Here is a 19,072-nt window from a genome sequence, read left to right as displayed (position 1 = left end):
TAAAGCTTCAGGGAATCGGAGGCAGAGGGACAGGGAGAAGAGAGGGAAGGATTAGGGTCAACAACTCTCATAAGGGGAAAAAAAAACTGTCTCCTGGTGTTAGAATTCTTTTGGCCTATCCTTGATTTCTTTTTTTTTTTTTATTCGAAAATTTATTTCCTCCACCTTTCCCCTGAGCTGGGGGCCCTTTGGCATATAAGTTGTAAACAAATCAGGCATTGGAAATCCCCACCTCCTAAGTGCCTTTCCCCCCTCTACCTATCGGAGCCGAAAACCTGAGTGGTCATCTCAGTGTGTAGTTTTCTTGTCTTGTCCCCGTTCCTCCTTTGTTACTTCATTTTACCATGCGACCTGGAAGCCATCTGACCGGGGTGGTCAGGCCTGGCCCCACACAGAGAAACCAAACACCAGGGCCATCCTCTGTCCATGTTTTTTTTTTTAAAGTAATTCTTACAAGAATTTGCAGAGAGATTTATTTAACTATCCTTTCTTCCAATCAATATCATTCTAAGTGATCACAAAAAATGCAGTGTTTTTTTGTTTTTTTTGTTTTGTTTTTCTCAGATGAGAAAAGAATAAGCAACTTCAGCTAAGAAACCGTATTCCCTTCAGAAACAGAGAATCTCATTTGGAATTTTTTCTTTGACTTAGATTTCCCAGCTTTGTATCTCAGGCTGAGCAATTAAAGAACTAAAATGCAAGCATATATTCAAAATATTGACAGTTTATTTTTAAAAATCAGGTACATGAAGGTTCTTGAATATTAACAGCATTTCCAAATGAATGACCAAGTCTTTCTTATTGTTAAAAGAAACAAAACTCCAAATCACAGGTAATGGACTCTCTAATAGTTGGCCAATAGGTTAGATTGGAAAAATTCTTTTACGTGGCATCCAATGATTTCCAAAAACAATTTCATTTCAAACAATGATCCTTCCAGATGTGACATTTGAGTAGGATTGTTCGAAAACACCAGAAGTAAATGTGAAATACCAGTGGTTTCTAGACAATCAAGCTCTGCAATTGTTGAGGTTTGAGATTGAGCTATGCGGTTACTCCTATATATTCAAATGCTGTTTATACTTTGTCTGCATGTGTAGGACGTGCCTGGGGGAATGGAAATTTATACATTCATTCTCAGTCATGTTTGTCGAAATTGAACTTTAAATGGCCACAGGCAAAATTCTGACTTTGGGAATGAGTCTTCGATGGCCTGGCCTGGTATTCTGATCTCCTTTTTCTTTCAGCACCTCTCTACCCTCCCCCCATGCTCCACCCCCACCAACCTCATCCCTTTTTATGGTTGGAAGCAGATTGGGAAAATCTGATAAACTCCTTCATAGAAAAATCTCATAAGGTTATTTGCATTTTGAAAGAGGATAAGGAGAGGGATGTGTTGAACCCAATGAAATGAACTTTTGAGGTAATGGAGAGAGAGCAATGTGGGAATTTTGCTGGTTTCTCTCAAATCCCACCCAATGGCTGACTATGTGGACACATAAGACCTCCGCTGACCATTGATGACCTTCCCCCCTGTTTCTAGAAGCAGCTGGAATCAAGTAATAGATGCCCAATGAAACCACATATCTTTGAGCAAATTATATAACTTCCCCAGCCTCAGTTTCCCCACTATGAGGGGATAAAAGGAAAGAAAGGGCCTGAGATGGCACCTGGGAAGTCATCACTGGGCAGCTCCTTCCTGCCCTGCTCACAGTGGCAGTGACCAAAGACCCACTGTCTGAGTGAAAACCAGCCTCACCACTTACTAACCACTGTGCCTCAGTTTCCTGGTTTGTAAAACGGGCACTTAGTACAGTGCGAGGCACTTAGAGAGCACTGGCTAATTGTTAGTTGCTATTTGATCAGATATTTTCAATATTGGAATATTCACAAGGATTTCTAAAAGTGGTTTTACTCTTTTGCCTCAATTATGGGGAGGAACACTTTTCCTCTTAGTTCCTCATCCAAACTTTCTGCATTCTATGGTATGCCCTGTGCACTTACCACAGATATTTCAATTATTTGGCCTAATGGAAGAGATCAACAGTGTGGAAAATCTAAAACAGCAGCTCAGGCCCAAATTCTTTTTTTTTTTTTTTTGTCCTCACCAGAGGATTTGTTTATTGATTTTTAGAGAGAGGGGACGGAGAGAGAGAGAGAGAGAGAGGAGAGAGGTCATTTGGTTATCTCCTGCATGCACCCCAACCGACAGGGAATGGAACCCACAACCTGACTGGGAATAAATTCCACAACCTTTTGGTGTATGGGACAATAATGCTCCAACCAACTGAGCCACACTGGCCAGGCCCAGACCCAAATTCTTTATGGTTAATATTGTCACACGGAGAGAACAACACAGTATATGCAATGACATCCATTCCTACAGCTGCATAACCACATATGTCCCTCAGGCCCTAGCAGGAAGGACCCTGTTTTTGACAGCCTGGGATCCAGCTAGGAGTCATGGAAGCAAAAAATCCACCAGCAAGTAAAAAACTGGAGGATCAATGGTTACTATATGCACATGGCTTTGGAAATCAGTCTTAACCCTTAAAGTAGGCACTCTGTAGCCTAAGGATAGGCTTCAAGCCTCCTGTCAAGCTCTGTAGTAATTGTCCAAGTGCTGAAATTCAAAGAAAGACGGGAATTTTCAGGTGACTGTCTCTAATGTCCCACTGCATAGTTTTTTTTCTATAAAATGTCGCCTACTATCTGGCAAACTGTTTTAATTCCACCATAATACACCCTCTTTAGCCATTGGCACATGCATGAAAATTAACCATAAGTTTGGGTCATTTCTTACAAATGAGATATTAGGTAAATACCTTTTATTGGGGAGATGAGTAGGAAGAGAGAGGGGGAAAACTGGCTGCTCAGAGTCACAAGCTCAAATGCTTTCAGGGCTAGGCAGGCTACATGTTCGGCAATAGAGAGTGGTGGAGGCTGTAGTATCCTGGAGAGTAAGTCCCACCTAAAGATATTCACATACAAAAGTTTTAAGAACATTGTGCTGGTCAAGGAAAACATGCCTGTCTGTCGGCTGAAAAGGCTTTTGGTTCATTAGTTTAAAATTGAGATCCCAGAGTATAAGGCAGAAGGGAGATGCTTCTGGTGGGTAACATGGTGAGATGCTCTAAACAGGACAAGCTGGGTCATAAGAGACCCATGAAGCGACCCACATCGTTGTGTGATCGTCATGTGCAGGGACCACTGGCACACACACACTTCATGCCTGAGCGGAGGGTAACTCACCCCAGCTGCCAGCCCCCATTTGGATCACCTGTGGGAGTTTCCAAAAACAGGCCGTTCTTGTGGGTCAGACATCTGGAAGCCAAACCTTCTAAGAATTTTACAGGGCCACAAAAAGCCCACAAAAAAGTCCAGGAGCCTAGAGAGGTTCCACATTTGGAGAGTAGGTTTTCAGAACTAATCCATTTGAGCTCAAACATAGCAATGGGCAGAGAAGTCAAGAAAATGCTTTCTCCACTCAGCAGGTGCCTTTCTCACCCTGCCCTGTGCCTTGACTGATTTCAGGTGGAATGGGCTCTGTGGCTGCCACTCAGGGACCCGTCCACCTGACCTACTGTCCCAGAGAAAGAGCTGAGGAAAAAGTAAATAGTTCTTGAGTAAAGGTGGTGAGTTAAGTGTGGTTATTCCCACTGTGAGAGCCAGTTCTCGGTTCTCAACCTAGCACAGCACCTGGCACATTGCCTGCAACCAGATAATTCCTCCTGAGCCACAGCAGCTGGGCCGCCATGGTCCCGGGAGACGGCCTTTAGATGCATTTCCATTTAGAGCAGGTCTCAAACCCCCGAATCACTCTCAGCTGTGTTTTCAGCAGATGTCTCTGAGTTCTTTCTGCTCCCAATGCAACGTGAGTATCACCGTTCAGAATCCCATTGCTTTATTGGCTTCTGTGCAGTTGAAAAATATCTGATTAAATCCAGATATTTGCAGACTGGCCATACGGCGCTCGTTCCCAGTCATGCTCCATCTGAGGAGCAAAGTGCCACTAACACATAGGGTGGGATTCAAGGTGGAGTCCGGGGATGGGGTACGGACTGCCATGTGTATCTCTCCCAGGGGTACCATTTCCAAGCTTTGCATCTTGTGACCTGTGCCATGCAGATGAATGACCACAACCAGAGGGTTTGAAAGTATGGTAAGGTGGAGCACCTTAATTTACTCCAAGTCATGGTTAAAGCCAATGGGACTGTTCCCTTTCAAGATGCTTTCTCACCTCTGGGTTCCTTGATTTCTCTTTGACTCTTAGGTTAATGAATGTCCCCAAATGAACAAAGGGCATATGGCAGTTTTGATGCAGGAATTGTTATGATGAAACCTAAAAAAGAGAAAGAGAGACCATTAAACTTCCTGCATTTTTGTTTGTTCCTTTTCAAGTAATGTGTGAAACCTGTTACTTGGGGAAAGAGCCAGGTATTTCATTTGCATACGTATTTGGTAATAAAAAAGGCACCTTTTACATTTTGATAAGGCTGTTTGGGCACGGCCCACCAAAACGACCTCCTCAAAAAGAACAGGCGGACTGTGTCACTGACAGCAAATACAAGCAGCCAGCCATTGCCGCCCAGTCTGTGCCCCAGGGGAGCAGATATGTGATTGTACTTAGGACCTCCTCCAGCCAAAGCTCTCAGTGCTCTCTTCCTGAGGGGAATAAGCCTGAAGATGATCATTTGGGGCTGGAGGAAGGTCAAGTACAAAACAGAAGAAAATACAATAAAGGAATGACTAGTTTGAGGCAAAGGGAGTCTTTCGATATTTCTGAAATCAACTGAAGGAAGTGATTAACCTTTTATGTCTTTAGCGCGCTCACACACACACACACACACACACACACACACACACGCACACTCATAAACTAAAAAGGGCCATGAAGTTCCTCTTCCTGAAAGACGAGAAGCTGGCGTCGGTTATGTCTCCAGCAGACCAGATGCCACGCACCCGGCACAGGGCACAGGGGAACAGGCCTGCTTCTCGAACGGATCCATCTCTGCTGGATGGGATTGTGTGTGGACGGCATTGCGGCTTCATGTACTTTCTCTGGCAAAAAATGTTAATGTCCTAGTGGGAAAATTCTCAATTAAATAAAACATTTTCTCATATTCTTTAGTTTCCCCTCCCCCCTTTTTTTTCTTGTTTTCAACTGGAAAATTTTCTTGAGAGATAAGTTAAAGGTTTAGAATTTAGACCACTTAAAAATATTCTCCAGTTCCTGGCAAAAGCCACTCAAATATATTATTTGATTTTGGAATTTCATCTGACAATATGTACTGCTGACTTTAACGGACTGCATTGCATGAACATGGCAATGCAAAAGCACTTCACTAAACCAGGTCTGATGGGGTGGTGCTTAATCTGCTTTATTGAGGATTAATATCACAAACACTAAACTGCATCCATTAAACACAGGCAATTCAATAAGTTTTGACAGCTTTATATACCTGTTATATCACCACCATAATCATGATATAGAACATTTCATCACCCCCAAAGCTTCCTTATCCCCTTTGTTCCTTCTTCCACCTCCAGCTTCCAGCAACCCCTGATTTGACTTTCAATCATTATAGCTTAGTTCGGATTTTATCTAAATGGAATCAGGCAGTAATGTACTCTTTTGTGTCTTGCTTTGTTCAGCATGATGATTCTGAGTTTCATCCATAATGGTGCAAATAACAGTAGTTTTTTCTTTACTGCTGAGTAATGGTCCATTGGATGGTGGTATTACACTTTGTTTATCTATTCACAATGTTTCCTTGCATTAGTGTAATTATTATTATTATTACTATTATTATTATCACTTGAGAGTTCTTCAGTCTCTTTCAGTGCAGGCAGAACGAGGATGTATTTCCTCAATATGGGAGAATCAAGATGTTTTAGTATATAAAAATTATAAATTGCCCCCAGCTTCTTGATCTGATTCCATCTCATGGGTATTAAGTCCTCATCCTTGAACTTGGGTCTCAACAAGATCAAGACACTTTGCATTACTTTTTTCATTGCCCTCTCTCTGCCTGACTCCCACAATAGCACAATACCCCAACATGGTTATTGCTGCTATCTTGTCATAGAAAGTATTTGCTTCTAGTACAAATGCCTACCCAGCCCCTGAGCCATGGCTAGCTTCTAATGACGTGAGGATGGACCAGCACCAAGGTGGGAAGGTTGGAGGACACAGGAAAGGTGACAACACTGACTATGCTCTCAAGGTCTGGCCACTCCTATTTCAGTCCTATATCGAACAGACTGAGTCTTGCTTTCACACTTCCTCTAACCAGTTTTTTCACTGTGGACTATATAACGTCCATATTAGCATACCAGAGTACTATTGAACAGTTGCTGAACAGATCATGTTTGCTTGAGGGAGTACTCACCACATCAGTACAGTTCTACCCACTCAACAAAGCCACTTCAAATATCACCCTTGTCACTGTCTTCTGGTCAAAACTCTTCCCCCTTTTCCTGCTTCTGCCTCCCATAGCATTCTGTCTCCCTATCAGGGCACTTACAAATGTTGCCTTCTGATTTAGTAGTTTATTTGTTTGCATTTACTAAGGAAAGCTAAGGACTGGGTTTCCCCACAACCTCCAGCATAATGCAGGTGCTATATTCAATTTAAATGCTTGTTGCGAGAAGGAACAGATGAGTAAAATCATGGAGACAGCAAAGTTGACGACTGTGGCCTCTCACTTGGGGAATGGACCTGAGTTTGGTGTGGTTAGCAGACCTGTTTCATGGGGCTAAGGTTGGGCATGAATGAACTCAGTATAAAGTATTTGGCCTTTATTCTGTAGCCATGGGAAACCACAGAAATTTCTAGTGTCACGTCAGACCAGACAGACCAAGTTTGTGGAGAACATAGTCAAGTGCAGAGGGGAGGGAGGCAGGTGGGAGGCTGAAAATTTATGGTGATTTGTCAGTCCAGCCACAATGGGCAACACAGGACCCAAGGGATGGTTCAATACAGCCGTCCCCCAAATTATCTTTTTGGCTGTCACTTTCAACACATGCTGGCTAATACCATATGGTCCCATTTAGTTATTTGTGAATTTATTTTTGACTAATGCAACCAAGCCAAGAAAACAAGCCTGAACAAAATTAAAATATCTAGAAGAACTATATTTAGATTATCTTATGATAGAAACAGACTCATGCTAAATGCTGTCCTCAGATTATTTTTCCAGGCCCTTGTTACTGCTTTTTAAAGTAATGGAGCAGATTCTAGGACTTCAGTTGAGTTGCATCATGCAAGGATTTAACTGATGCATATTCAGCTGTGCACAGTTGACACAATAAAACAGTGTACTGGAATATTGGTAATATAATTTAAGATACTATTAATATTTTAATTTTGCATTGTACTGTTATTTTATGCTATGCAAAGCTGTATTCATCCCTAATATTATTTCCCATTTCAATTACTAATTATGATACTAAACTGTATTATTATACAAAGCCTTGACTATAATCTTTTATCAGTTATTCAAGGAATTTTCAGAAAGTTACTTGGGCTCCACCTGATTTTTCCATTAAGTGCTGATTTCTGCTTAAGTTTTGACTCGAGTTTACTTTAAAAAATTATTCTTATAAAAATGACACAAATTCATCACAAAAACTTAAGCCATTAGGAAAGTATCAAAATGAGCATAAAATTACCCCCAAATTAGTTTGACCTTAGTGAATATCATTCCAAACATGCTCTGTGTAGACAAACATCTATAATAATAAAAGCGTAATATGCTAATTAGACCGACGTCCTTCTGGACGACCTTCTGGATGAAGCCGGGGCTGTGAGGGAATCCCGGGTCCTGGGTGCCAGAGGGAAGCCGGTACCGGCAGCTGCGGGAAGGAAGGCCTACTTTTGCATGAATTTTGAGCATCAGGCCTCTAGTATATAAATAAAGATATACAGATATTTTCATAGAAGTGAGCTCATTGTATCCAAGTTATTATTAATAGATTATATTTCATTTTACTTGAATTTGGCAAAAAGAAATCAGTATAATTAATGATATTATAGAACCTCAGAAAAATATTTCTTCACTAAAAATATTAGTTTTTAAAGGACCCACCAAAGTTAAAAAAACAAAGATAAATTATTAAAGTATTTGAAAACTTTTAACTCCATGCTTTAATTTTATATTGTTTTAATTGACCGATGGCCATGAGAGGTCTAAAGAACTTAGTATCATTAAAATCTTTGCATCTCTCCTTCCCTTGCCATTTTTTATAAGCATTTTTATTGGTCAAGGTGTGTTTCTTTTATATTCTCTTCTCTAACCATAATTTCTGGATGACTATAGAAATTATAGTCATCTTGCCTTGTTATATATTTAAATGAATTCATTGGCAATCTTACAGTCCACAGCTTCAATATTTCTGAGCTTTTTTGTTGTTGTTTAATCTCTTGATTGCTTATATTTTATTAATTGATGTTTTTATAAAAAGGATTGGAAGTAGAGTGATTATATAATTTATTGACTAAATAGGAACAGTTTAGAGAATAAATGACAATGGGTATAATAGGGACTATTTTAGGCAAAACAAGACTTAAGATAACCCTAAAGCAAGAAGTGGTGTATTTCATAAGTTCTTGAGGCATTTAAACAGTCCCAAATGGCTCCTTATATAAAGGACCACCTATTTGGAAAAAAAAAATATGTCTCTGACTAATGCTCAACAGCTCACTTCCTGTGGTTAATGGATGAGTTTTACAGAGTCCACCAATCATTAAAAATTTTATCCATAATTCTATATACATGTCTATTTTTCTGAGGAGATGATCATAGCCATCAGAATTTCAAAGGGGCATATTGCCCAGAATTATCACTCACTAATATGTATTTCACATCAAATTTTCAAAAAGCTACATCCTCTAATCATATTCTCCTAACTTTCCTATAAATAATATTACACAACTATAATTTCACACTATTAGTACTTAGTATGTATTATGGGATTAATATAAGAAATGACAAAATGCAGTGTGTTTCTGATCTCTTGTAAAACTGCTAGTAGTGACTTACATTTAAATATATATATATATTTTGCCGAAACTTTGGCTCAGTGGATAGAGCATCGGTCTGCGGACTGAAGGTTCGATTGACAGGTTCGATTCCGGTCAAGGGCATGTACATTGGTTGCGGGCACATCCCCAGTAGGAGGTTTGCAGGAGGCAGCTGGTCGATGTTTCTCTCTCATCGATGTTTCTGGCTCTCTATCCCTCTCTCTTCCTCTCTGTAAAAAATCAATAAAATATATAATTTTTTAAAAAAATATATATATACACATATATTTATTGTTTTTGTTAATCCTCACCCCAGGATATTTTTCCATTGATTTTTGGAGAGAGTAGGAGGGAGGGGGAGAGACAGAGAGACACATGGATTGATTGCTTCCTGCACACGCCCCTACCAGGGCCAGGGACCAAGCCTGCAACCAAGGTACATGCCCTTGCCTGGAATCAAACCTGGGATCCTTCAGTGTGCAGGTCGATGCTCTATCCACTGAGCCAAACCGGCTAGGGCATGACTTCCATTTTAGTTTTAGTTTCAATATCTCCTTTGTTAAGATTCATGCAATAACAGTTAATGTTAGAAATATTTTTTTCCCTCCTAACCAATTGTTATACTTCCCCTGTACACTCTGTTTGCTATTGAGTTGTGTCGTTCAGTGGGTTCCTTTCAGCCTGAGTTGTCAGGGAGGTCAGCGGGAGCTGATTGAAATAGGCATCCTGGTCTAGTTTTGTGGAACTATGACCATTCTTCTCCCAGGAATACCTCTTTTAAGGTTGTTCACCACACCACCCTCTTGTCTCGGTCCTTGTTCTTTCCCCCTTGCTTTAATGGTGGTACTATCGCTGTTTGTTTTAAATTGTAAAAATGAGTGGATGAATGACACTAAGGAGGAGAAAAGTTGTTAAATGTTCACTTCCCTTTGCATTGCTCAGTCTCAGCCTGAAAGATTGAACATGTGGGGTTCCTGACAGAGAAAAGACATTAACAAAAAGAAAAAGAAAAATTGTGCATAGAACATGAAATGATACTTCCAATAGTGGCCAGCAAAATGATTGGAAACATATGAAAATCACTGGATTCAAGTTAAAAGAAATGCACACATGAAAGCTTTCCCTCAAGTGTTCAAGTGCCCCTGTCTGTATCCAGCCTAAACAGACCTTCCCAGGAAACTGCGGGGGTAACCGCACGCGGTCTCCCTCCTCCCATAGAACAGTTTACACCTGAAGGAGCTCTGATGGAAATTCAGAGATCCACTTTTTTAAAAAATCTTTTACCTCAGTGTTTTAAAAGTAGTGCCTCTCCCCTCCAATATCTGAAATGTTGACAGGAAAGCTGTGGATGGAATCTTTGGCTCTGCAGAAACTTCGCACTTATCTGCTTCCCCTGTGCCTTCCTGTGATTACACTTTCCTGGAGTTGGCAGGCCCGGCAAGGTCCCGTGTGGACAGGTCCTTGGGCAAACCTCCCGCCGCCCGGCCCTGCTCTGCTAGGCCCTGTCTGTCACATTAGCCCAGGAGCCAAGAAAGGCCTGTGCCCCTCCCGCCAGGCTTAGGGTCTCCTCTTCCTGTCTTCTCCACACCCAACACCCCCCCTTCCATCCACAAGCTGGACAAAGAGACGGAAGGGTAAGACTTGGCAGTTGGGGTACTGGCAATAACCACAAGTTGGAGCTTGTTCCGTTTTCCCTGGAAATTTCAGGCTGACGATTGTGAAATTCACGGACAAACAGAAGAGGGTCTCTTATCTCCGTTCGGACCCACAGGGATGCATTTTTCTCTCCGGCTGTGCCTGGGTTGCTTGCACTTCCCCAGAGCATGGTTTAGGAGTGAGATGCCTAAAACCTAAGAGTATGGAATATGCTGCAGGTTCAACTGCAGTTCAACCACAAATGCAGAGCACGCGGCATGCTTTGGAAAACATAACATGGAACATCTCAGCCTTTTTATGGTATTAATTTTCTCCCACATCCCTTTAGGTTATTTTGTGTGTGTCTTCTGGCCTCTGTGTCTGCCTCTTTTCTTCTAATTTTTCCTTCTAAAAGAAACCTCCTGACAATGGGACATGAATGCCTTCATTTATGACCCATGCCATTTACTTTGCTTATACGCTTGGTTAAATGCTGAATTTGGCTCATACTTTCCATAGGGAATTTTAACAAATCCATTATCCTCAAAGCAAAAATAATAACTTGCCCTTTTTAAGCCAAAAAGCCTGAATTTAATTAATGTTTCAAGTAAATAAATATGTAAAACGTAGTAAGGAACTTTGGGATATTTCTAAAATTATTGCTTCTGCTTTATCCTTTCTCTTAAGTCTTGAATTCCACTAATATTTTTAATTCACATTTTAAATGTTAGATGCTACATGGCTAATAACAAGGAAGAATTGATAACTGGTATTTAGTTACCATAATGCAATACATAATAATAGAGTAAAATTTTTCTACCTCAAATTAATGTTTAAAAAAAAAAAAACTTAGATCCTCAAGTGAGTAACTCCATGTTCCATTTTGCTGGGTCTAAATTAATTGTGGATCTACTCACCCATAATCTGTTGTTTCTGGTTGGCTATGCAGGCATCGTGTATGTGCTTTCTTCTGATTTTAATCTTCTTCTGTGCTTTCTGCACTGCAGGTGTAACCTCCAACAATCTTAGTGTAGAGCAGGCTAATTCTAAAACACACACACACACACACACACACACACACACACATTTTACCATGTTTTATTTCCCCAGGAAGACCACACCATTAAATTAGTTTCTGCTTTCATGCCATCCAGTGCTACTTAAGAATATATTGGAAAAGGTCCTCTAATTCCACTAAAATATCTTGCAGCTCAACATATCTGGGTCTTTTCCATTACTGGGTGAGTATTCTTCCCTAATTAAATCACATCACATTCCTTGTAGTGCCTAATCCCAGTATTTTTCACTATTCAATTTTCCAGAATTTGAATCTCTTTATTCTCTGAAGATTGCTCTGCCTCATCCTTAGAAAACTAAGTCCATCTTATGTGAGCTCCATGAGCGCCTCCCTTCTCTACAACAACCTTCCTCTAACTTTATCTATTTCCTCCCCTCCCTCGGAGGCTGCCATTTCCCATTACACCTTTGATTACAACTCCTCCTGCCTCCTCTGAGGCCTTTTTAAAATTGATTTTCCCTTTCCTCTTAGGCCTGCATTCTCTCTTTCTGTCAAACACACTCCTATCCTAAAAACAACAACACAAATCCTTCCTCAATGGTACTCAACTCTCAGATTTCCTCTCTGCAAACTTTCTGGACATACTATGTATTCCTCTTCTCCTCCACCTGCTGTTTACCTCCTAAAAATTTAGTTTTTATTCTTATATCCATTGGAACTGAACTCTCAAAAGTCACTGATTTGTAATCTATTGGGAACCAAATCTAGTAACTATCTTTTTCAATCACTCTTCCTCTCTGTAGTATTTGACAAAGTAGCATTTGACACCATCTTTCTGGAATCCAAAAGTGTTTCCAGAATTCTGAATGGAGTCTTTTATCTCCATTCCCTGTTACTTGAACTGCAAACTTGAACCTTTATGTCTTTCTCTTGCTCAATCTCCTTACTGTAGATATTCACCCAAGAATTTTTCTCCAAACTCTATATGCTCCTTTTCTGGAATTTTTATGGTATTAGATGTCTTTTCTGTGTGAACAGCGCTGGAGCTCACTAGTCCTGAATTACAGGCCTCTATTTCCAGTTACGCTGGATTTATTCACATTTAAATTCTATCACTATGTCAAATGCAACAGGTCCAGAACAGGTTCTATTTTTTTTTTCCTTCCCCAACCTGCCTTTCTTGACTTCCCCCTTTCAGGAAGTCACACCACCGTCTTCCTTGTTACCTAGGATAAAACGTTGGCGTTCTCTTGGACCATGATTTCCTTATCCCCAAAGACACAGGAGTTCAAGCTCTCAGCGACGTGCTGCCCTGATGGCCCATTTAGATACATTACAGCCAGACTAACTTTAAGTGCAGTTATAGGTTATTTCCCTGCTTAACAGTTTCCTGTCATTTTGGTTTTCTTGAATAATTTTTACCTGCTTTCATCTCTCGGCTTTAATTTCCCATATATTTACGCATGCTGCCCACCTCTAGATTCTTTAACATAGAATTATTTTCAATAATTTAGTATTAATTAAAATAATTATTTTAAAATACGTATTTAAAAACCCTGATAATCACAATATGTAGGCTATACCTTGATCTGGTTACACTTAAGATCTCATGGATCCTAATTTCTATGTGTGTGTGCGCACAGGCACATGCTTTATAATTTTGATTGAATGCTGGACATTGTAAGATTCTGAGGTAAATTATACTTATGCCCAGAAATGAGTATGCCTCTTCTGTCAGGCTGTGAGTATAGGTGGTTGTCAATGTAGTCTGTAATTTAGCAGGGCTTGGACCTTGTCTTGGCTTTAGTTATGTTCTATGCACTACAGCCTTTAAACTCCCGCAGAGGTAGACTGCCCCTGTCTTGCCCTTAGTGTAAGGCCTGGAGCCAAAGGTCTTCTCCCCGTTCTCCTGCTGCACTCTTAGACCCTGGTGGACCCTGCATGCCTGCAACAGAAAGGGAGTCCTCTTATTGTCACCTCATCTCCCAGCAGTAAACTAGTCTTACCTGGTACTCAGTACAGGCCTAATTCTCTAGTTCTACCCTTAGATTTAGGCAGGCCCTGAGTTCTAGTCTTAGTGATGGTTTCTCTCAATGCTCCTGCCTCTCTACAGCATTAGCTGGTCACCTCCTGTCACTGGGTGTAAGACCTCCTGGGTAGGGGGGAGGGGTTCTGGTCATCTGTCCTGCCCCTTTATGAAGCAGACAACTGCTGTCCATACTCACATAAAGTTGAAGTGTGGGAGGTTTTCTCTTGGTTCTGCTGATCCACCATCAAACTTAGGCAATTCCTTTAGTTCATTGATTTATCTTGCAACTCAGAGTCTCCATGGCCTCAAAAATTATGATTCTGTAGGTTATCTGGTTTGTTTGGAAGCAATGTTTCTTATTTTATTTTTTATTGTTTAAAGTATTACAAATAGTAGTACATATGTCTCCTTTTCCCCCCATTGACCTCTCCCCGTCCTCCCCTACTCCCAGCACATGCCCTAACACCCTCCCCCGCCAATGTCCGTGTCCATTGGTTATGCTCATTCTTGTAACTTTCAATAGAAGCAGAAGATCCCTGGTGCATTTTACCTTTACTCTTCCTTAGATTTCATTCTCTTAGAAACAAATGCTAAGAAAAGGATTTGAGTTCAAGTACTCTTTGTTTGGGAGGTAGTCTCAGGAAACCCCAGTAAAGTAGTGGGAGGAGAGACAGGGAAGAGAAGAAAGCCTAGGTAGTGTGTTCATGAACAATTGAGATGCAATCCCAGTGGGGTCTTCTGGAAGACTGTCTGGAATTAGCCTGAGGGAGGAAGCTGGGTATACATCCACTAACTTCCACCTGTAACTGAGTTGCTATTCTGCCTGTGGGTGGAGCATACTCCAGGTCAAAAATGGCAGAGAATCCCAGGAACTTGTAGTACCAGGTTGTTTACACGAGAGAATGTGGGCAGCATAACACTGTTATAAACTCTCCAATGACACATTATTTCTCATATATATTGGTGTACTAGGGTCTGATGTTTTTGAGAGGATGATTCATACCTAATTTATCATTGTATTCTCCCCATCATGGAGAATAGTCAGAAGACAATATTTATTAAATGAAAAAAATATATTTTATCAAGTACCAATATGCAGAATTATGCTTAGCTCATCTTTATCTTCTATCCTCCTCCCAAACACACAGCCTCACCTGACCCCAATCACTCAGATAACATAACTTGGTTCCCTTAATTTCCAAGAAGGTGAACTTTAACAGACTGGTTGGAATTTTTAAAAAACATTGATTTTCTAGCTAATTTGAATGTATAATAAATGTAATTTCCACACTTTATAATTTTAAAACATAATTTCCTAAACATTATCTAATAGACATTTTCTATTATTTGTAGCCAGCAATGATTAGGCGTCCACCAACAATCATTTGCTACATTTGTGGTCGTGAATATGGAACAAAATCGATTGCCATCCATGAGCCACAATGTCTGAAAAAATGGCATAATGAAAACAACTTGCTGCCTAAAGAGTTAAGGAGACCAGAACCTAAGAAACCTGAAATCAGGGCCATTAGTGGTAAGTTTTTGGGTGAAATGACTCGGGTACATAAGGGGAGACATTTCTCTCTAAACCTGTAAGAGTAGAGATATTCTTTTCTCTCTTGTTCACACAACTAAAATGAGCAATATTTACTGTCCTGGCTACAGTTGAATAGGAAAAATAGTTCTGGAATGCCTGCCCAAAGTGTTGCCCACAGATGCTGAGACATAAAGACACAATGTCTTGGCAAAACTGCACAAGGAGAGGGGCCCACTGGAATTTACATCTTTCTCAAAAGTTGCTTTCATATGTTATCAAGCACAATATTTAAAAACAATGAAGCTTAAAAAAACACACCTTTGGGGCCATCTGGTGACATGTTTGCAAATATGAATGCATCTTAGAGTTTGTAGAACAGGAGTCCCAAACTCAAATGCTTACAGGGTCCACTAATCAGGTTCCAAAATGGAATAAATTGGTCCAGGTATGAAAAGAGGGGCAGTGAAGACTATGGGAGCTGGAAAGCACTAGCTTCCTCTAAAGTAGACAGCTGCTGCCCAGTTTCAGCTGGTGCTATCATTAAGAAATTTAGCACAGTAGGGTCATGCCTTTCAAAAATACAAAAGAAACAGGAAATCTAGACATCTGTATGAAATGTCCACAACTTTAAAACTTTACCATTAGTACTTTGTTAAGCAGTGCACAAGCCAAATGAAACAGGACCTCCATACACTACCATGTGTGGCCTTGTTACAGAACCTTATGCATATTCTGTTAGGGTATGAGAATAAAGTAGTTTGGAGAGTATTTTTGCCATATAAGCTCTGACTTTCTCATTTCTACCATTGTCATATTCTCAGTTGACCCTCTAATTCCCCTCAAAAGAGTATCATTCTTCGTTTTAAGAGGAGTGTTATTCAGTTCCTTCATTCTCCTTATGTAGCCATAGATTTCCAGAGCTGGAAGGTACCTTGAAGGTTATTTAGTATCATTTAGTCCAAAGCACTCCTATTAGAGATGTGACCTAAAAGAGTTTTTAATGACTCACAGAATGGAATTTAGATTATCATAATAAAGTTCTAGATGCTTCTAGAATTCAACTTTTCACAGTTCTTGTTAGAGAAGGACTCTGAGTAGAGATGGGGAAAAAACTCAAAATGAAAATTAGAGCATTTGCATACAAAAAGGTTGTTTGCCTCATTGAAGCCATCTCCCAGCAATTCTCATTTGATATCAAAAATGTGTTTTGTTCACTTCCGATCTTTATCACTTTCTCTGCTTTGAACGTAATTATCACAAGTCTAGAAGAGGTGCGAGAAATGACCATTTTGAAAGCCCTGGTGGGTTCATTCAGCTATTATTGTTGGAAAAATTAGACCCTTCAACCACACCCCCTGGGATTTTCCTGTTGACCTTGGGTTGTTTTTACTTCTGAAGGGGTCTTTCCTTTCTAGACCAAGAGAATTCCCATGACCACTTCCACCCCATGGAGTTACTGTAGCCATAGAGTTCAAATAACCCTTCCTACAGATCCAAAGTCAGAGCCTGATGCAAATACCATGAGAGATGTGATGAATCATCTGACAATGAATACTCTGGAATTTTTAGTCAATTTTAAACCTTATGAGTAAGAAGAAAGTCAGTGCCATTATTTTTGCAACCGTTTTCAAAGCACTGAAAAACACTTTTATATCCTATGTAGAAATTGACACTTGCTTTATCCAAAGGAGAAATACTAGATTTGCTGGATTTTAATTAATTTTCCATGAAGAAAAGAAACCAATAATTGAAGTAGGCATGTTAAGGAATCTGAAGTTTGCTATGGAGACAGAAATCATCTGAGAATTACCTGGGCTTTAACGAGGAAATATATGCTATGAAAATGAGAAAAACTATGTTATATATTTTTGAGGGCCTGGCTACACTTTGGAGACCTATTTTGGGAGATTCTAAGACATAATCAATTTAATGTACTAAAGTAGTTCTATTTAAATAAGGTTCATTAAAGCTAAGTCCCACACTGTTTCTCTAAAATAAAGCCATATGCCTTTTTCCTATGCTCTGCCAATGAAGATTGTACATCTTTCAGCTGTCTTATTTGTTTTCCTAAGGGCACTTCTTTTCGTCAGATTAACTATTCTGTTTGCATTCTTCACTTTAATTACTTAAAGAATCTCTGAGTTTATGGCCTTAAAGAGATGATAAATTTTTATGATATAATTTATCTTAAATTCACTCGTGACTGTCAGTGTTGGCCTCTAAAAACATTCCACTGAAGGATTACAGAAGAGAAAAATACAAATACATGTTCTCTTTTCTTTGTAAGTTTATATTTAGAGTCAACTAAAAGAAAGCCAAAAGTTATATTTGCAACATAATAATGTGTAAGCAAAGATGTTAATAATTAGTACCGAATGCATATCGTAACACATAAAACAATGTCTTTCCCTTTTTAAAATCCAGGGAGCAAAACGCCTCTGGTTCATAGCAAACTTTCCTCAACCCTTGAGTGAACAGCACTTTTTTTTGGCCAAAGTAATATAACTTGTTTAAAAGCCTCAGTCAACAGGTATTTCCTGAAAATATTTTCCATAAAAAGTAGAATATGGTTCTCCACAATGAAAACGGATCCATTTTACCATTTTCTTTTTCTTTTCTTTCTTTTTTTTTTCCTTTAACTCCCCAGCCAAAGGTTTCTATGATCTCGATTCCTTAAATGAAGCTGCTTGGAGAAGTGCCCAGAGCCAGTTGGTTCCCTGCAATATTTGTGGGCGTACCTTCCTGCCAGACAGACTGATTGTTCACCAACGATCCTGTAAACCAAAAGTCACCAAGTAAAGCCCTTTCTCTCTGTGAAAGTGTTACAGGAATGAATCCTTTTGAAAGAGATCTGGGTGTGGTGAGAAGGAGGAGAAGTTGGCGAGGAGAGGAACAATGGAAACGGGAGTGAATCAAAGTCCTAGCACAGGAAGCCCACTGCTTTGGTGGCACACGTGTAACCACTGTGTGGTGGGCAAATGCTCACGCATGTCACACTTGTGTCAGGCAGAATCACAAGTGGGCTGCCCTGCCTCAGCCCTGGCACTTTTGTCTCAAGGAAATTTCAGAGCCAACTGTTGCCATCTTTCCCCCACTCTGCTTCCCTGAGTGAGAGTTTGAACCTCGCAATCAGGACTATTATTCAGTGAACAGAGGCTTTGGGTGGCGATTTAAGGCAACTCCTTAGTCCCAAGAAAAACTGGACTCCTTCCCAATCCTGGGCTAACTGAAATAACACGCCACTCCCCGCTCCCTTGGATCCAGGGAAGCGTTTTTAATTGAGCTGTTGATTTGGAATCTTCTTTTCTCTAGGAGATCATTCAACAGGAGAGACATTCAAAAAAGGGCTGAGCGCTTCTAATACTGGAACCGTATCTAACGCATATTCTCTTACTAAAAGTGAGAAATGCAACAGGGAAATTTCGGAACCAGTGCCAGCCTCAGATGTCAGGAGATTGCTCAAGTGCGATTCATCAAATGGGTGGAGGCCCCTTCCTTCTATAGGAGAAGTCCAGCGAGAGTTCTCATGCCCTCGTAGGGGCTTAGAGGTGTTTTATTGTTGAGGCCTAAACGCCTGCCAGGAAGTGCTGTGCCTCCCCACCCAAGTCCACGCACAGTAAGTGGGTTGTGAGACTGCTCTGTGTTTTCGAGTCTTTGAATGTGTATTCATAGAGGCAGGGCTCTCCGGGGAGGAGGCCAGGGCCAGGGCGCTGCTCTGCCCAGGAAATGCTGCTCCCCCAGGCAGCACTGCTTCGTCTGGACTCCCAGCAGCTTTGCTTGAGATCTTTGTTCATTTTGTGGCTGCATTTCAGGGCCATTCTGCATTTG

The 19,072-nt window shown here is 40.4% G+C and overlaps 1 protein-coding gene across 1 annotated transcript in view; it reads left to right on the top strand.

Annotated features, from left to right (window-relative positions):
- LOC103285927 (zinc finger protein 474) overlaps positions 1-18,861 on the top strand; it is a 57,622-nt gene extending 38,761 nt beyond the window's left edge. Inside the window, 4 exon segments of the mRNA XM_028145129.2 lie at positions 15,061-15,241; positions 17,892-18,039; positions 18,645-18,723; positions 18,725-18,861. Of these exon segments, the coding sequence (XP_028000930.2) occupies positions 15,061-15,241; positions 17,892-18,039; positions 18,645-18,723; positions 18,725-18,748 (432 nt within the window). The 3' untranslated portion in view covers positions 18,749-18,861.
- The last annotated feature ends 211 nt before the right edge of the window (positions 18,862-19,072 follow it).

Source organism: Eptesicus fuscus, chromosome 4 (genome assembly GCF_027574615.1).
Source record: "Eptesicus fuscus isolate TK198812 chromosome 4, DD_ASM_mEF_20220401, whole genome shotgun sequence".
NCBI classification, from domain to species: Eukaryota; Metazoa; Chordata; class Mammalia; order Chiroptera; family Vespertilionidae; genus Eptesicus; species Eptesicus fuscus.
The sequence above is the reverse complement of the archived record's forward strand: the minus strand, read 5'-3'. Positions and strand labels throughout refer to the sequence as shown.